Below are 18038 nucleotides of genomic sequence, written 5' to 3'. Positions count from 1 at the left end.
CATCAGAAAATTTTGGAATGTCCCTTAAAAATATAGCCCAGAGGTTTTGATTATCAGTTGACTACAGCCTGAAGCACTGATTGTATTAGGCTCATGGAGTCAGAGTAAAGGGGCTGCTTACAAGTCCTTTTGGTCCAAGCCCCTACTTTACAGAGGAAGAATTTTAAGTGAGGAAAAGTGAAATGACTTCCCTGAAAGCACATGGTAATTTTAAGGGCAGAGCTGGACTAGATCTAGGTCATTTCTTCCTGGTCCAGTGTGGTGTCCTCCGCCAACTAAATCACATCTGCACTGTTCACTTGGTGTTTGTCGATACACTCTATTACACAGTGTTTTCTTCTTCCTGTGAAAACCTAACCTTGGGTTATTGAGGGTTTGTGCCCAGTCTTCAACTTGAGGATGCAGTTCAAATTTCTATTCTTGAATCTTTAGAGACTGCCAGAATATTTTTTTCTCTCATTTTTCTGTCCTCCTCTGTGCTTAATGTCTACTGTTGCATTTATCCCACCCCACCTCCCCACCTCCCCACCGCTGGAACTTATTTGAGAATTTACCAGGTGCTTACTACCATGTCCTCCGTTCTACCATTGACCTTGTCTCTGGTGGATTTTGCTTTCTTGTCTTGTCTCTTGGTTCTGGCTGCTTTATTCCTTACCCACTGCCACTTTTGGCCATTCTTTTCTCAACCTTGACTATTCTAGGGCCCTTAATTGGTTTCCTATTCTATTTCTCTATTCTGGCTCTCCCCTGCCTGGTCTAGATCATTCTTTCTGATAGCTCCTTCTATGTCATTCTAGTGCTCAAGTCTCTTTTGTGCTTCCCCTTGGTTCCTACAAATGTCTCAGTCTTTCATTCAATTTTCATTCTTCATTTGTCAGTTATATCACATACTCTCTGTTCATGTAACTATTATACTAGACTTGTAATGTTCAATATGTCCAGTCTGAATGGAGATGAGCTATAAGTATGAAATAATACTAGGCTTTGAAGACTTGGTGAGAAAAAATAATGTAAAATACTTATTAATAATTTTTGTACTGATTACATATTGACATGATAATATTTTGCCCATACTGGATTAAATAAAATATTGCATTACAATTAATTTCACCTTTCAAAAACTTTTACAATGTAGGTACCAGAAATTTAAAAGGGATTCACATCTTCTTTCTTTCTTTCTTTTTTAGCTGTAGATGGACACAATACTTATTTTATTTTATTTTTATGTGGTGCTAAAAATCGAATCCAGTGCCTTAAACATCTAGGCAAGTGATCTACCACTGAGCTACAACCTCAGCCTCACATCTTATTTCTACCAGACAGTTTCCCTAGACAATCAGACCATTTGTGCTTCTTGAGCTCATCTCACATTTTCCTGCCTTCATTAGTACTGTTTCTATCACCATGATGCACATCTCAAGTCTTCTCTGCTGGCCAAATTCTACTCTTAGGTAAAGGTCCATCTCAAGTCATATACTTTGGGTAATGTATCTTCCATATATAACTGCACTTGCTTTTTCTCTTGAGCAATACAGCGTGCACAGAGCACAGACTTTAGAACCAGAATGCCTGGATTCAAATCATGGCTTCATTCCAAATCTATAGAATGTGTTAAATATATACATTTTTTTAGCTTAAATGTTTATATAATACTGGTACAACATCTAGCACAAGATAGTAATTCAGTAAGAGGTTTAATTTACAACAACTTATTGTAAAAAGTTTAAGCTACCTCTGCTACACCTCATGACAACTCTACTTCCTTGGCAAGTAGGTAGGTGGATCCTGTACCTTGGAACTGACTTTGTCATGAGTCACTCTTCAGCCTATGAAGTTCCTATGACTCGTCTCTGTGTCTTGACTCTCCACTGATTACATATAGGACAACTGTGAAGAAGGTTAGACATTCCCATTTGGTATCTTTCTTTTGGACTAAGATAAGCCCCTGATAGCCTTTTAGAGAAATGATAAAGAACAATTTTCCATTAAATATTTTAGCTCTAGCAAACCATTCTGCAGAGTTTCCATTTGCTCATTGATTTTAAGAAGTTCAGTCAGTTGGAACCCTCCTACCGAAAAGCGCAATCTGAGTGACTCTTCTCCAAGACAGCCATTCCAGAGCACCAAAGAAGCTGCTGTGGTGGAGTTTGTGAATTGTCATGTTAACCAAAATGTTAAGAAGATTCCCTGGATAATGGATTTTCCAAGTTACTTGTGCAGCAACTAATTTAAAAGTATAAAGCCTCAGAGGAAAATGGTAAACATACCTAAGCCCTTACACAAAACCATTTAAAGTATTCTAAAGACACAAAACAAAATAACCCAATCTAGCCCTTAATTCTTCCAGCAATAATGTTACATGAAAAGAATAACTCTGGTAAATAAAACTACATGTTGAATTCTCCCTGGGGAATGTCTGTGTCATTTCTAATGATTTCTCAAAAATATTTTTCAGAAGCAAAGAATATTATGTTGTCAGGGCAGTGACATTGCAGATATGCTTCAGGAAGCCCTTTCATTACAAATTTTTCTTGCTTGACACTTAAAAATATTTGTTTTCCTCTTTTGAGTGAGCGTGTAAATGCTGGTTGCTATTGACATACCATATACTTTTAATTAATCTGAGGATGGGTTTGAAGTACCTGAAATTACTGGCATATGTGCCTTCACTTTTCACTAATTTATCTGTTCTGATAGACACCAATTTTTGTGGTTGCTTGGCTCAAAAATACCCCTTTCTTCTGGAAGTATGCCACTACTAGTAGCATCATGGTGGAAAAATCTCACTGATAGAGCAGGTTGATTCTATGCTGTGTGTGTGTGTGTGTGTGTGTATTTGTGTTTCTTGGGAATTGAAAACTTACAATACAGAGACAGAAAGGAGAAGTCTTTGGAACCGATTTATTTAAAAGGTGGAACCTAGAGAAAAGTTCCTTGACCTCCTGTTGCTAAGATGCCAGATTCTCTTCAGTTATTGCTGGCATCCTTCTACCTCCTTATCCTTTCATTGAGTTTTCTCTTATGATTAAATTTGTCAGAGTTGATTTCTAATGCTTGCACATGAGAAAAGCCTTAACTAGAGCCCCACCCCAAATTTCCATGGTGAAGTATTCCTCTGTTCCATTGATCATATGTTCACAACACAGACAGAGCACGTGCTGATGGTCAGAGAGAGAATAGAAGGCTTTGCATTGTGATTTCCTAGCAGCCTTTCTAACCTGGTGTCAAAGGCCAGTCATGAGTTTATGGGGTCACCACATTTGCTTGTTTGCTTGGCCACCTGCTGTGATAAAAAGTGAGCCTTGAAGAACTAACCCTCCACCAAGTTTCCTTTGTTACTGTGGCTACAAAGGATGGCTTCCTGCTCTGAACTCCTACCTGATTTTTGACCTTTGCTACTTTTTATCACCTTCTGCATTTCCTGCAATGATTTGAGAACTGGGCCTTCATCTCCTATGGTTGGAAGACTGTAAGCTCTTGGAGGGCAGGGATAATGTCTGGATCCTGTACATTTCAGAGCATAGTTCCTGAGTGGTGAGCAAGTTTGATCTGAAGATTTTTCTGTGTCCAGCCTGAGCTTTAGTGATGGGGAATGGGGAAAGGAAAATATACAGAATGGCCTTAGATGCCCTACTGTGCAGATTGGACTAAAACAACCTATAGTAGGTATTAGAAGGGATGTTTCAGAGGCAATGCAGTTTGAGCTGAAAAGGCCAGAATATTAGACTCCAGGCAATAATGACCTCTGCTATTTTGACATTCTAACTTATTTACTTACAGGTTGAGAAGACCTAGTGGGTAATTTTCTCTAATTAATACCTTCTAGCAACAAAACTCTTTTTTACAGGCTTGTCCCGGATAGAGAATAGGTATTTACTGCTCAACCTCATGTATGGGCAGTGGGTTTCAGTTTTCTTTGCCTCATGAGACTGTAACAATACCACTTTATGGTCATGTGAAACCTTTATTTCCTACTAATTTGGGCACTATAGTCTTATTTATTCTCATCATAGCAGGCCCCACTCAGAGGCAGCAATCATCACACCCCTTTTAAACAGAGCATAGAGGTTTTGTCACTAGTAAAAACCTACAATGCAAATTAGGGAATGCTAATGGTACTAGAAGTCAGGTCTGCCTTGTGTTTGTCTTACTGATCAGATACTTTGAGGCCTGTGTTAAACCCGCACCTGAGTTCCTACCCCTGTGGGCTCAGGAAAGTTGTGTGCTGCTGGTCATGAGGAGGAGTAGGAACCCAGGCATAATCTCATTGCATCAGAGCCAAGGACAGATGTAACAGCAGCAAGGGATAAAATCTTCATTCTGAAAGTTGCGTTTTATTTATAAATTGGACTTTTCTGAGCTTAGCTCAGGTGGCATTACAAGAACTATGGTTTAGGGCCACACAGAGAAGAGCTCTGAGTGGTTTGCTGCCAGGGAGGGGGGTGTTATCTCCCAGTGAGATGGAAGCTAAGAGTAATGAAGATCCAGTATAGCAGTTGTTAGAAGCTGCCCACCAAATCAGAGAGCCCACCTGCCTGGTAGGTAGGATTATTTTAATTTTTTTCTGTATATATATAAAGCTGGTGGGAAATTTGCTAAAATTGGCTTTAAGTGTTTGTTTTTTTCTTGAACCAAGGGAACTGCAGGAACACAGCATATACGGTTCCATGGAGCCTACCTTCTCAGATCTGCAATTGAGCAACAGGGCCTTTCTCTATCACTGTGACTGAACTGGCTTTAAAACCTCACATGTTCCAGGCACAGTTGTGCACACCTGTAATCTCAGCTATTTGGGAGGTTGAGGCAGGAGAATTGCAAATTTGAGGCCAGCCTGGGCATCTTAATGAGACCCTGACTCAAAATTAAAAGGGAAAAGGGATGGAGATATAGCTCAGGTTCAATTCCTAGGACCACCACCACCACAACAAAGTCCCATGAGTAAGCTCAGAGTTATACATGCACTGTGTGGTGCAGCCACTCTGGGAGAAAATAGTTTTGAAAGAGACCTCTGTCACCTCATTTCAAGAAAAGAAGTCAATGGTGGAGCATACCTGTAATCCCAGCAACTCAGAAGGCTGAGGCAGGAAGATTGCAAGTTCAAAGCCAGTCTCAGCAATGTAGGGAGGCCCTAAGAAACTTAGTGAAGCCTGTCTCAAAAAATAAAAAGGGCTGGGGATGTGGCTCAGTAGCAAATCATCCCTTGGTTGAATCCCTGGAAAAGAAAGAAAGGAAGGGAGGGAGGGAGGAGAAAGAAAGCCAAATCAAAGTCTTGGGAAGAAGATAGAAGTATGTAAAGGAGCAGAGCTGATCTCTGAGTTGACCTGATTTACAGCTTTTGTAATAAAAACAACAATGAAGAAGAATCCCAAGCAATCACTGCTTTCTAAGGGAGAGCTGGATCCAATGCCAAAGGGATCTGGATGTGAAATTTTTTGGCTCTATACTTCACTGAGATTTTGGGAACTCTTGCTTATTTTTTAGTATCCTGCTAGTGAACATCATTCACTTTTCCCAAGAGGATGATTTTTTTAAAAAAATTAGTTGCAGATGGATACAATACTTTTATTTATTTATTTATTCTTTATGTGATTTTAACAATCGAACCTAGAACCTCACACGTGCTAGGCAAGCGTTCTAACACTGAACCACAACCACAGCCCCAAAGATGATTTTTAAACTAATAAAATTTGGCTCTCCCAAAGCTTCCTATAAGGAGTTTATTAGCACAACCAGGTTTAAGAATTGTCTCAAAAGCATGGCTGGGAGGGCTGAATTAGAACTGAGGTTCAAGATCAACTCCTACCTTGTACCTTTCTCCCCTCCCCTCCGCTCCCCTCCCTCTCTCCTTCTCTCCCTCTTCCTTTCTTCCTTTCTTTCTAAAGAAGGGGGTGAAGTAGGAAAGTGGGACATTAACTTTCTGAAATCTGAGATTTTTCTTCTGGCCCAGCTGCAGGGAAGCTGAGTATAGGTCAAAATATTCTTCTTGCAAGAGCTTGCTAGGCTCCTCTCTGTACTGTGGCTGCTTTCCTGGGGTCTGTTAACCTGGTATCCTGCACTGGAAACCCATCTATCTTGATTCAGCCTCCCTTGATATTTTTGTTTGTTTTTGATTTCTTTGTTTTTAATGAATCATGGGCTGGGGATTAAGCCTTCCGTCTTGAGAGAGTTAAAAACAAACAACCAAAATTAAAACATCTAGATGGGATCTACTAATAAGGGTAAGCTTAAGGTCTGCTTCTCTGCAGCTGGTATATCTGCTATTTCCCATTTACAGGACAGACTGAGAGCCTGCAGATTCTAGGACCTGGATGTTGACATAAACTGCGACACAAGGAACGTCCTCCACTTCTCATAGCACCCTTTCATCTTCCCATTCTTAGGATGGAGATTTAAGAAATGACACTTAGATATGGTACCACGCTAGTTAACAAACACGCTTCCTTTTTGCATTAATTCCTTGTTCCTTTGTAGTTGTCTGCTCATTTTAGTCATCATGTAGCTCATTAAACCCTTTAATAATAATAAATGCAAAATTCTGGGAATCTTACATTATTAAGACCTTGCTGAAAAGCAAAGGAAAAGGCTGAGTGGACTCTTCAGATAAAGGGAAGATAAAAAGCCATCAGAAATCTTTGAATAGTTTCTCAGAGGGCTCTAGCACATTGATTTAAAACTAAGGACTGAAGGAGTATTTATCTAGAGACATTTTTGGTTCTCACAATTTGGGAGGGCAGTGCTACTGGCAGCTAGTGATTTGAGGCCAGGAATGCTGCTGAACATCCTAGGATGTGCAAAACAGTCCCCTGCAATAAACAGTTATCTGGCCCCAAGTGTTAAAGTACTGAAGGTCAAAAATCCTGCTCCAGAAGAACAGGTACACATTGACCAAATGGTTATATTCTGGTAGGATATGTGCAAAAATGCATGCAAGTGCAGGTTATGAAAGCAAACCTATTGGGGGAGAAGCTGGAGGCTAGGAGCGGTGCATGGACTTTCTGGTGGTGGACATCCAGGAAGGCTTCATGGGGAAGTGACTCCTAATCATGGTTTTAATGTCTTTGTAACCAGCCACCTAAGAAGGACTTTTATTGTAAGTTTATTATTAGTCAAGAATTACATAATAGAATTCATTTTCTTTTTGTACAGCCCTCTGAGAAACTATTCAAAGATTTCTGATGGCTTTTTATCTTCCCTTAAAAAAAAAAAGTTCCCCCCAGAGAACCTGGGGGAAGCATGAAGAGGGAAGAGTCCACTCAGCCTTTTCCTTTGGTTTTCAGCAAGGACTTTTTTTTTAATTTTTTTTTTTTAGTTGTAGATGGACACAATAGTTTTATTTTATTTATTTATTTTTATGTGGTGCTGAGGATCTAATCCAGTGCCTCACACATGCTAGGCAAGCACTCTACCACTGAGCCACAACCCCAGCCCCCAGCAAGGACTCTTCTGTGTGACTCTTCTTCCCTTCTTTCTTTCAAGGTTTATCTTCTTCACACTTGGCCCAAGAAGTCATCCCTTGGGGACTTCATGCTATAGTGACTAACCTATTCTCTAAAACCTTACAGCCTTGTCTTCTCTTTTCCCACCTAGACTAGTTTCTTGGGGTGTGTTGCCACTTCAAGGACAGAAGCCACCACCTCCATATGTGCCTACCTCTACAGCCTGAAGTGCTGTTTGGGACCCTGACTTCCAAGGAAGAGAAAGACACTCAGGAAAGAAGAGGGACACTGGACTGGTGGATACATACTTTTTATCCTTCCAGAGTCTTTGGATTGTATCTTACAATATAGTTTAAAAGTTTCGTCTCTGTTTAGCAGGCACAACATTCAAAAATAAATTGCCACAATTATTATTAGCATTTTCTTACTAACAGATTTTTCAGAAGCTGTTTCCATATCAAGCAGATCAACCTTTCTGTTGTCATAGAGACAAAGATCTTTATATAACCATGTGCAAGGTGAGATTTTCACCCCCTTCTTTCCATTTGCCTGGAACTAATAAGAAAGAGAAAGGAAAGGAAAAAAATTAAAATCAATTAGAACAAGTGAAAATATGGGCTATTTCTTGTATCATATTTTAGATTTTAAATACCTGTGTTGTTAATAAAATAAGGAAGGTGAGGAAAGAGATGAACAATTTGAGTAGTGCCATTTTCAAAATTTTCAAGCAGTGGGCTCATCAGTGACAAGCAATTATAATTCCTGCACTTGTTTCTTCTACTTTTTAAAACAAATAGTGAACTCTAGATGAAGGTCTTAGAAAGTAGAGTTATCAAGACCTGAAATGACTGATGCATAAACGATCATCTACTGATGGATGCTGATGAATTTCAGTGTGCTCTGAGGTACTTGCTTACCCCAACCCCCAGAGTCTGGGGTGCTCCCCTTCTTTCTGCAGAGCCAAGCCCTATGGATAAGTTAGTGCAAGACTGCAGTCTTCTCATAATTTCAGCTCTCTTCTTTTTATGAACTCCTGAAAACTTGTTATTCACAACATTTTTTAATCTTATAATGATTACTTACTGTTTCATTCAGTCATCATCAAGAACAAGGGATGTCAGCATGAGCCTGCCCACTTTTCCTGTCCTCAGCAGTAACACTGAGTTATCCTTTGACATCTATCTCCATTCCGCAGGACATAGAGCTATCCCTGCTCTCTCAAAATCAACTCCTCCCTTATCTTATTAAACTGCCGCTTCCCTCTTTCCTTGTTGAGATCTTCCTCCAATAAATATGACTCTTTCCTCATCCCTTATACCTTCAGTCTATCCTTTTCCATGGATTCCTTCCTCTATTCCTCTTTTAATAAAACAAACTTTCCTTCATTTTGCTTATTTTTTATCTCTCTCTGATTTTAAGATTTTAATTTTATTGCCTTTTTGCAATAAGTGGGTGTTGTGTATATGGTGGGTAGGGGGAAGATGGGGAAGGAAAATGTATGGCTTTAGGAGTTTAAAATATACTTCTTGCTCTCCAGGAGGATTATATCTATGAAGAACAATGCCTGGGCATGGTAGCACATGCCTGTAATCCCAGCAATTTGGGAGGCTGAGGCAGGAGGATCACAGTTCAAGGCCAGTCTAGCAACTTAGCAACACCCTGTCTCAAAATAAAAAAAATACAGAGGGCTGGGGATGTGGCTCAGTGATTAAGTGCCCCTGGGTTAAAAAAAAAAAAAAAGAAGAAGAACAAAAAGAACAACAACAACAACAAAAAAAAAAACAACCAAACAAAAAAAACAATGCCCTGTTTTTCAGACTTGAGCACACATCAGAATCACCCAGGGGAGTTGCCAAAGTGCAGACTACTAGGTGCCACCTCCACTGTTTCAGATTCAGTTCATTGGAGTGGGTCCTGAGAACACAGGTCTAACATTTCCTGGGTGCTCATGCTGCTGGTCCAGATCACACTTTGAGAAACATTGAATAACAACCTTCCTGTTGCTTCATACACATTATTCTTGTCATATGGATGTTGGAGTCACTGTGTTGTGCCAAAAGTTATCATACATAGGCTCTGCCTCTATTGGATTCTCACCTGAAAGACAAGGTTACCGCTCAGTCATCTGGCCCACAGGAAACATGACCTTGTGAAAGTTATCATGTTTGGTTCAAGGCTCTCAATATCCTGGAGAGGATGTTGGGAGGCAGGGGTGGATGCTAAGATGGGGCCCGCAGAGGGAAGAAGTAGAAGTTTTCTCCAGAATACCTTGTGGATGGTAAAGAGTTTCAGAGCCTGGAGAACAGACTCCTGTTTGAGAACCAGACTTGCCAGCTATCCTTTTATTGTGTGGGTCTCCCACTTCTACCCCTCACTCTAGTCAGCACTGTTAAATCTTGAGGATGGACTGAGGATGTAACTCACAGGTACAGCATTTGTCTAGCATATGCCAGTCCCTGAGTTCAGTCTCCATAACCGCAAAAAAATATGGTTCAGAAATAAAAGTTGAGTTGGGGATGTAGGTCAGTGGTAGAGTGCTTGCCTAATATGTTTGAGACCCTGGCTTTAATATGCGGGTGCGCGCGCGCACACTCACACACACACACACAGACTCACAAAATCTTTTAATGGCTTCTAGTTCTAGGCTTTTTCCAACCATGCTGTGGGACAATGAGATAGAGTATTTTGGTTTTTGTTTTTTCTTCAGCTTTTTTTCAGGGAAAAGGTCCCCTCCTGAGGCCAGCATAATTATGGCAGCACTGTGGGGGAGCTTTGTGAGATCTCAGTGAAAAGTTGAATCCCAGGTGAGCTAGGATTTGTCTCACCCATTCCTTACCTCTCCCCTGCTACAGGGGTTTCTCCACCCAGTACCAAACTTGGAGAAATTGGGAGTATTTTTTAATTAAGGAAGAGGTAATTTTCTTACAAAGATAGATATAAAAAGATATTTAATAGATAAAGTGCTATCTTTGCTATTCAATAGTTATGGGACCTTGAGCAAGTTATTCTATCTCTCTGGATCATGGTTTCTTCTAATCTGTGTAAGCACTGAGCAAGTGAAAACTGCTATTAGTGGCACAATCATTCATAAGAGAAACACAGGAGGATTATCACGGAAGGGCAAGGGCTGGAACTTGGAAGGCAGGTTCCATGGATTTGTTGATTGATTGAAACAAATTCTATCAGCATGGTCATCACCTTCAGGGAATGGAGCTGACAAGATAATTAATGGAAACTAATTAATATAAACCCCTCAACCCTTAAACTGTTTCTCTCAACCACAACTATTCCCAGAAGGCCATTAATTCTTCCACAGGGAAAAGTCCAGCCCTGAGGAGAGGGTGAATTCCTCCATGAACAGGCAGCTGGGGTCCAAAGAAGATGGGGGTGGTCTCTTTCCATCCCCAACATAGAATCCAATTGTCTCAAGTAATTCAAACATATTGAAGACCTCCTGGCCAGGTGTGTTTTGGATACAACCCCCAACATTTCTTTCCTAACAGTTTTATTGGGATGTAAGTCATGTAAGATAAAATTCACCCATTTAAAGTGTACAATATCAAGATTTTTAGTATGTTCATGTACAACCATTGCCACCATCTAATTTTAGATATTTTCCCTCATCCCAAACCCCACACCTGTTAGCAGTAAGGCTTGCCTCCCAACTTGCTCAACCCCTAGGAACTTGTGATCTACTTTCAGTCTATCCAGTTATTCATATTAAATAGAATCATGTAATATGTGGAACCTTTTTCTAAATGGAAGAAAGGAGACCTGATGGTCCCCTCCTCCTATTTACTGTATGACTTCAACAAACAGCCTCCTGCACCTGCTTGCTGATACACACATTCCCTTAATCATGTCTGTGGGTGTGAAGGTGGGGGCATACTAGGAACTAGACACAAGGCCTTTCATTGCTTAGCTTACTAGACTGAAGTGCAAGAATATCTGGGGGCAGGGCCAAGGCAGGGACTTGTATGCTTACCAGGATGCAGGTAGAGGAGTAGGCCCGCCAGCATCCTTGTTGATAAATCAGGTCACCCTGGCCCTAGGGGCTGAGCACTCCATTCTGGCACCATAGGGTGGCAGAGCCCACTGACCTGGCTGGCCCAGGCTCAAACACTACACAAAGACTTCTCTGGCGGCGACCACTGCTGATTAAAGAGCCTTGCACCCATGTTCGCTTTCGCAGAGGCAGAAAGCAGGACGTCTCTTGGGGCTTCTAGGCAGTTCCATGCCCCCTGCCTGGGTTTCAAACATGAAGAAAGTGCGGGTCTGGGCTACCAGGGGGACTGGGTGACAGACAACCTTAGGAGTATCATCATCCTAAAGGGGAAGTTTGATAGGGTGAAGCATCCTTCTCCCAGCTTTCAGCAAAGAGGGCTAAAGAAGTAGGCAGGGCAGGTGGCCTGGAGTGAGCGAGGGTCCCTCGTGGGAGGGCAGCGCGGTGTACTCACAGTCTGGTGAGGCCGGCCCGTGGGCCGGGGCAGCGCAGGGCGCTGTCGGGCGCGCAGTTGCAAGGCTCCGGGCAGCGCGCCCCGCGCAGCGCTCGGGACAGCGGCGGTAACACCAGCAGCAGCAGCAGCAGCCGCTGCGCTGGGGACCGCTGCCCCATGGCCAGCGAGCCTGAGTGCCGGCTCCCGAGCCTGGGCCAGTGTCCTGGACAGCCCCCAGCCCGAGGGCGGCCCGCGCCCGCTGCCCGCCCTTCGGTCTGCCCTCCCACCCACCGTCCCCTGGCCCGCCCCTGCTCTCCCCTTTCACAGCCCCAGCTGAGTCCCTTCTCCCAGTCCTGGAACCTTGGTCAACTGCCCCATCACAGTCTTTCTGCTGCTTTCCCTAACGAGTCCTGTCCTCGACACCTGCAAATGGTCCCAGTTTTAAGAGGCAGAGTGATATGTGGCGAATGCTTTGGATGAAGAGTGGGGAGTTCTCAATTCTGCTCTGCTGCAGAACTGCAGTAGTGAAGTTGGGTGATCTGTGGCACTTCCTTATTTCATCCGTGAGAGGGTCAGATGGATACTTGCAAACACATGGAAGGAGTCAAAGTGCCTTCTCAGAAGCTTCTCCTGTCTTCAGGCTCAACGCCAGATCCTAGTTCCTTTTCTCCGACCAAGTCCCTTCATACTGCAAGTTCTCTCTCTTCCCAGCTTCCCCAGTGATTCCTCTGTTTTCTCTCGTAGTAACTGCTCTCCTTACAGGATAGCTATTTGTGACCTCCCCTAGAGATTGTGAGTTCCATGAGAGCAAAATTCAACTCAGATTTATTTTTATATTCCTTATGGCTTCTATATGGTAAGTCCTCACATAACTCAGTTGCCCCAGTGGAAGGCCCAATATAGACCCTATGACAGGTGCCCTGCGTTGCATCATGCCTGAGCTTCATGCCAGACTAGCAGGGCTTTTACTGTAAGACAAATGGTGTCCCAAGAGATATGTGACTTCCCTGGGGGAGGGGGGAGGGAAAAAAAAAAGAAAACACAACTTATAAATAGAGAAATCCTGTTTGACTCTTAGCTATATCATCCACTGTCTCTCATCAATGCAAAAATACTGCTATACAGTTTACATACCAAGGGGCTTTGAAAAGAGATCAGATTTTATGGTAACCATGGGATGTATAATTTTGCCTCTAATTTGATCATTAAGCGTTTTTTTTTCTTCCAAGGATTTTGTTTGGACTCTAGAAATCCTAGAAGTCTTGCTTGAAGAAGTGGACTTTCAGAGCTGGGAGGGTGTCTAAAGCTCTCAAGACAGGAAACATAAAAATAGATTTATTTCTGAAGCTGATTCTCAAAGATACTCTCCTTCAGTCACCAGTCTCTTGGCCAAGGATGGTAGATTATTATTGTTTTAGAAAATAATTTGGCTTTGGCCACATTGTGCTTAATGGCACAGAATCAATGCTTTTTTTGGTAGGAGGGTATTGGGGATTAAATTCAGGGGCACTTGTCCACTGAGTCACATCCCCAGACTTATTTTGAATTTTATTTAGAGACAGGGTCTCACTGAGCTGCTAAGCACCTCATCATTGCTGAGGCTGGCTTTGAACTGACAACTCTCCTGACTCAGCCTCCCGTGCTACTAGGATTATAGGCGTGCACCACTGTGCCCAGCTAGAATCAATGCTTTTGTCTATAATAAGGTCTTCTCTGGATCTCCCTTTCCAACTGCTTATCTGATTACTCCTTATACTTTTCATACCTTGCATATGTTGTTCTCAATATTTGAAATGATTTTTTTCCCCTTTCCCATTATTCCATCAGATAGACTCCTGGTTGTACTTCTAGACACAACCAATGTCATTTCCATTGTGTGACTTTTCTGACTCAACATAGCTTAGTAGTTCTTCTGTAATACAAAACACTGTAATTTTGGGTAGAATTTTGCTTTCCTGTCAATTGATTTTTTTTTTTTTTTTGGTACATCAAGAGCATGTCACAGCTTCTAGTTCCTAGTAGGTGTTCCATGTTTAACTATTGAGAAATAGAATAAATAAATGAAACCCAAGCTCAGGTCTATAGCAGATGCTTAAATTATGTGAAGAACTTAACATTGCTTGGTTTCTTCTCAACCATACTGCGTCTATCTGCATAAACCTCAACCATGACTATTTTGGGGTCACATTGTCTCTTCTGTTTTAGCTTTGTCAGATTTTGATAGGGAGGTTGAGGTAGTACTGGACTTTTCAAATGATTGTACTGTGGGCCTGAATTATAAGAAAGTAGCAATGAGTAATTCAAGGTAGCTGAATGGAATTTATTTTAAGTCTCATGTTTTATGTGGTGTTTTCTTTTTACTCCATAACTTATTTGTTGTGTTTATATAAAATGCTTGCTTTCAACTACTATTGCATATTTGAGCACAGTGGCTATTTCAGGAGGAATTATTTAATTATGCACTCTGGTTGGAGACGGACTGGGAAATCAGGACTTTGGGATTTTTTATCTTGCTCTGTCATCAGCCATGTGATTTGATCTTTGGTTTCTTTATTTGTAGGAGGGGATGGTTTCATAATCCCTAAGACTCATTTGCATTTTATTTAGAGACAGGGTCTTTGGACTTTGCAGCTCCTGCCATATTGTTGAGGGGAGAAGTTGGGGTGTGTATATTAACTCCTTGTAGCTTGCCTTATGTAAAATTCTGTTTATAAAGAGGTGAGGTTGTTCATGTGGAAGAAAGTTTACAATTATAATGAGTTTTGTTAAATTTTGCTATGATTAATTTCAGTTAGATCTTAAATATCACCAGTCAATTCTTGCAGTGTACCCATTATAAGAATATCACATTGAATTGCTTGTTATATATTTGTTATAATGGAATTTACCTTTCCTACGCATTAATATGTGACCTACTTAGAGTGAGTGTTTTTAAATCTGAAGGACTTCTGTTTTATATAACTATGCCTATAGCTACTATTGTGACAGAACTTCAAAACTGCATGACCCATAGGATTGCTAATTACATTTTCCTAACAAAATGAAGTTCATGGAATTCACAAGAAGTTTATCCCATCTTAAAGAAATGAAAATATCTGACACTACAACCAGAAATCCTAATTAAACACCCAAAGTTTTAGAAGAGAGTTCATGTATTAGGGTGCAGAAGTGTCATTTACAAAGTTTAAACAAGATTCCTGGGACTTCCCCCAAAAGATTCTAATTCAATAGATATGCCAATGTATTTGCACTTTAATAAGCTCCTCCACATAATTTTGATGTATAGGGTTCCCAGAGCACAGTTGCAGGAACGCTAAACTGAATTTGCCTTAGGAAGACAAAGTTCAAGAATCCTTATGAAGAATTTCCAACGAAGCCTAAGTATTTTGTTGCATTGTTAAAGAAACATGCAGGTGTTGTGTTTAAATATTTAAAATTATTCAATTGGTTGTATTGCTAAATTTTTTTTCTTTGAGTAACAGTCTATTCAAATTTACTTATTTATTTTTTGAATAAGCATTATCATAAGATCATAAAATTATTTTCTTTATGCCTTCCTAGTTCAAAACTCAATAGCATTTGATGTTGCACTAAGACATACTGTGTCACACACAATTAAGAACTGGAGGAAGTTAACAAATCAATAATAATAATAATAATAATAATAATAATCTCTTAAGAAGAATAGTCAAGATTTTCTGGTTTATTTATTTTTTGTGGTACTGGGGATTGAACCCAGGGCCTTGTGCATAAAAGGCAAGCACTCTACCATTTGGGCTATATCCACAGCCCTGGTTGTCTGATTCTTGAACACATATCCTGTTTGTACTGTAGCTGATATTGCTTCTCTCTTAAAAACAGTGGTTTTACTTGTCTCTTGGAAGGAAAGGTGAATGTAGGGTAAAGGAAGAAACAAAATGTGTAAGAAAAGATAAATACATTATGTCTTTGAGCTGATTACCTTGCTACCTGCAAGAAAATCCAAATCCAAGCAAGGAGAACTAAAAAGATGACCCCTAAAAGTTACACTCTGAAATTTCATGCAAATTTTCTGTTTCTTGCTTGGGAAATTTCATTTCCATTTTACTGCCTACACAGTATGAAACCAGAGATGTGAACAATTATATCACCTCCAATGCCACCCTGGAGTTCTTGTGGGAGAGGAACCTGGGGCTCCGGCGCCTAAGCACCTGGGTCTGGTCCTGGGATTGAGTGTGGATTAGAATGTGATGACTAGTCTGGGACTCAAGAATACTTCTCTGCAACTGATGGACCGAGAAAGAGGTGGAGAAGAGGCTTTGTCTTTTTTGGTCATGTTGCTGAAAGAATTTGAAATATATTGGGGTCTGCTGTTCTCCTTGTCTCATGGAAAAAGCCTGTCTACACTGGCAATGACTGAAGCTCTGGGGATGACAATACAGATGAAAAGCATGGTGACAAGGAATCTTGATAATGTCCTTTGACCCCAGGAATTGATCATATCTGAGGTCAGTTCCACATTTGAGTTCAAGTAATGAGCCAATGCATTCTCTCTTTTGCTTAAGCTAGGCGGCAGTGTTGGGTTTCTGTCACTTGCAACCAGAAATCCTGATTTCCATTATCAGCTTTGCTGTGATTTTTTGACCTGTCTACTTCCTCACCTCTTACCAGAGAGGAGAGAAATAGTCTTTTTTTATTCTTATCTCTGTCACAGGACTCATCGCATCCTCATTGAATTTTTCCCCGTTGCATCATTCTGGTTCTGGTAATAAATAGTTGAATGAGTGAATGAATGAATGAGTGATTGAGTGCACAAAAGGTAATTTTGAGTACCATGTTATTCCCTTTCTTCAGGAAGCTGCATTTTGCTAAATAACTCGCCAAACATTCTTCTCATTTTTTGGTAAGGCTTTTTAATAAACTGTGACCTTGATTTAGAAATTAAACTTCAAGCTAAAATATTAGAACCAAAACAAAAAAAGAGAGACAACTTTCTGAAATGATGATATAAATCATAGGTAAATAGGATTTGATTTCTAAAAACTTAATGTAGAATTAATCAAAGTTTGTACCACAGGATACCTAATGGTTCCCTGCTATGCTAATTCTTAGTGTTTAGGGAAAAATGTTAAAGCCCAAGAAATTTAAGGAACATTTAGTCTAAAAGTTAAAGAAGATTCTTTACTAGAGAGTTTCTGATAACTTTTAATATGCATTCTTGATCACTAAGAAGTCCACAGTATATGCAATGGACTGGTGTTTCTTATTTATTTATTTTGCACTATTTTTCCCCCATAGCTTTATTGAGATAAAATTGAAGTACAATAAAATGCACATATTTGAAGTATGCAATTTGACCAGTTTTGATGTGCATGTAACCAACACAATCAATATAAAAAACATTTCTATTACTTTTATTTAAAATTTGAAATTATGCAGACTGTGTTTCCTGTATGATTTATTATATTAGAAATCAATCACCTTAAGATACACAGAATCCCACCCCCACATGTCAACTATTTCAAAATTAAATGGCACATTTATAAGTATAAGTGGTGTTATTATAAATCAAAATAATCCCACAGATATTAAAAATATATTAAGGTAATATTACAATTGTATGCCAACATATGTGCTAGCTTAGGTAACATGGTCTACATTAGAGAAGGATCCGTGTGCTGCTGAGAAGAAAGTGTATTCAGTAATTGATGGATGAAATATTCTGTATATGTCTATTAAGTTTAAATTATCAATTATATTTTTTACTTCTATAGCTTTTTTGTTTAGCTTTTGTTTGGAGGATCTATCCAGAGGTGACAGAGGCATGTTAAAGTTACCCATTATTATTGTGTTGTTGTCTATTTGATTCTTGAGAGTGAGAAGGGTTTGTTTGATGTCTGTAGATGCTCCATGGTTTTGGACATAAATACTTAGCAGTGTTATGTCTTGTTGATGTATAATTCCTGTATGCAGTATGAAATGGCCTTCTTTGTTCCTTCTGATTAACTTTGGCTTAAAGTCCACTTTATCTGATGCAAAGATAGAAATCTCTGCTTGTGAGTGATGTGTGTTTTCCCATCCTTTCACCTTCAGTCTATGAATGTCTTCACCTATGAGGTGAGTTTCTTGGAGACAGCATATTGTTGGGTCTTATTTTTTAATCCAATCTGCCAGTTTGTGTCTTTTG

At 40.2% G+C, this 18038-nt stretch overlaps 1 protein-coding gene across 1 annotated transcript in view; it reads right to left on the bottom strand.

Annotated features, from left to right (window-relative positions):
* The window catches only part of Lhcgr (luteinizing hormone/choriogonadotropin receptor), a 61257-nt gene extending 49206 nt beyond the window's left edge, over window positions 1–12051 (bottom strand). The window contains exon 1 of the mRNA XM_046425990.2: window positions 11894–12051. Within this exon, the coding sequence (XP_046281946.1) occupies window positions 11894–12051 (158 nt within the window). The remainder of the gene's footprint in view (window positions 1–11893) is intronic.
* Window positions 12052–18038: the final 5987 nt, after the last annotated feature.

The sequence above is a fragment of the Marmota monax genome, unplaced genomic scaffold, assembly GCF_021218885.2.
Source record: "Marmota monax isolate L192 unplaced genomic scaffold, Marmota_monax_Labrador192_F-V1.1 WCK01_AAM20220418_F8-fsc00015, whole genome shotgun sequence".
NCBI lineage: Eukaryota > Metazoa > Chordata > Mammalia > Rodentia > Sciuridae > Marmota > Marmota monax.
The sequence above is the reverse complement of the archived record's forward strand: the minus strand, read 5'-3'. Positions and strand labels throughout refer to the sequence as shown.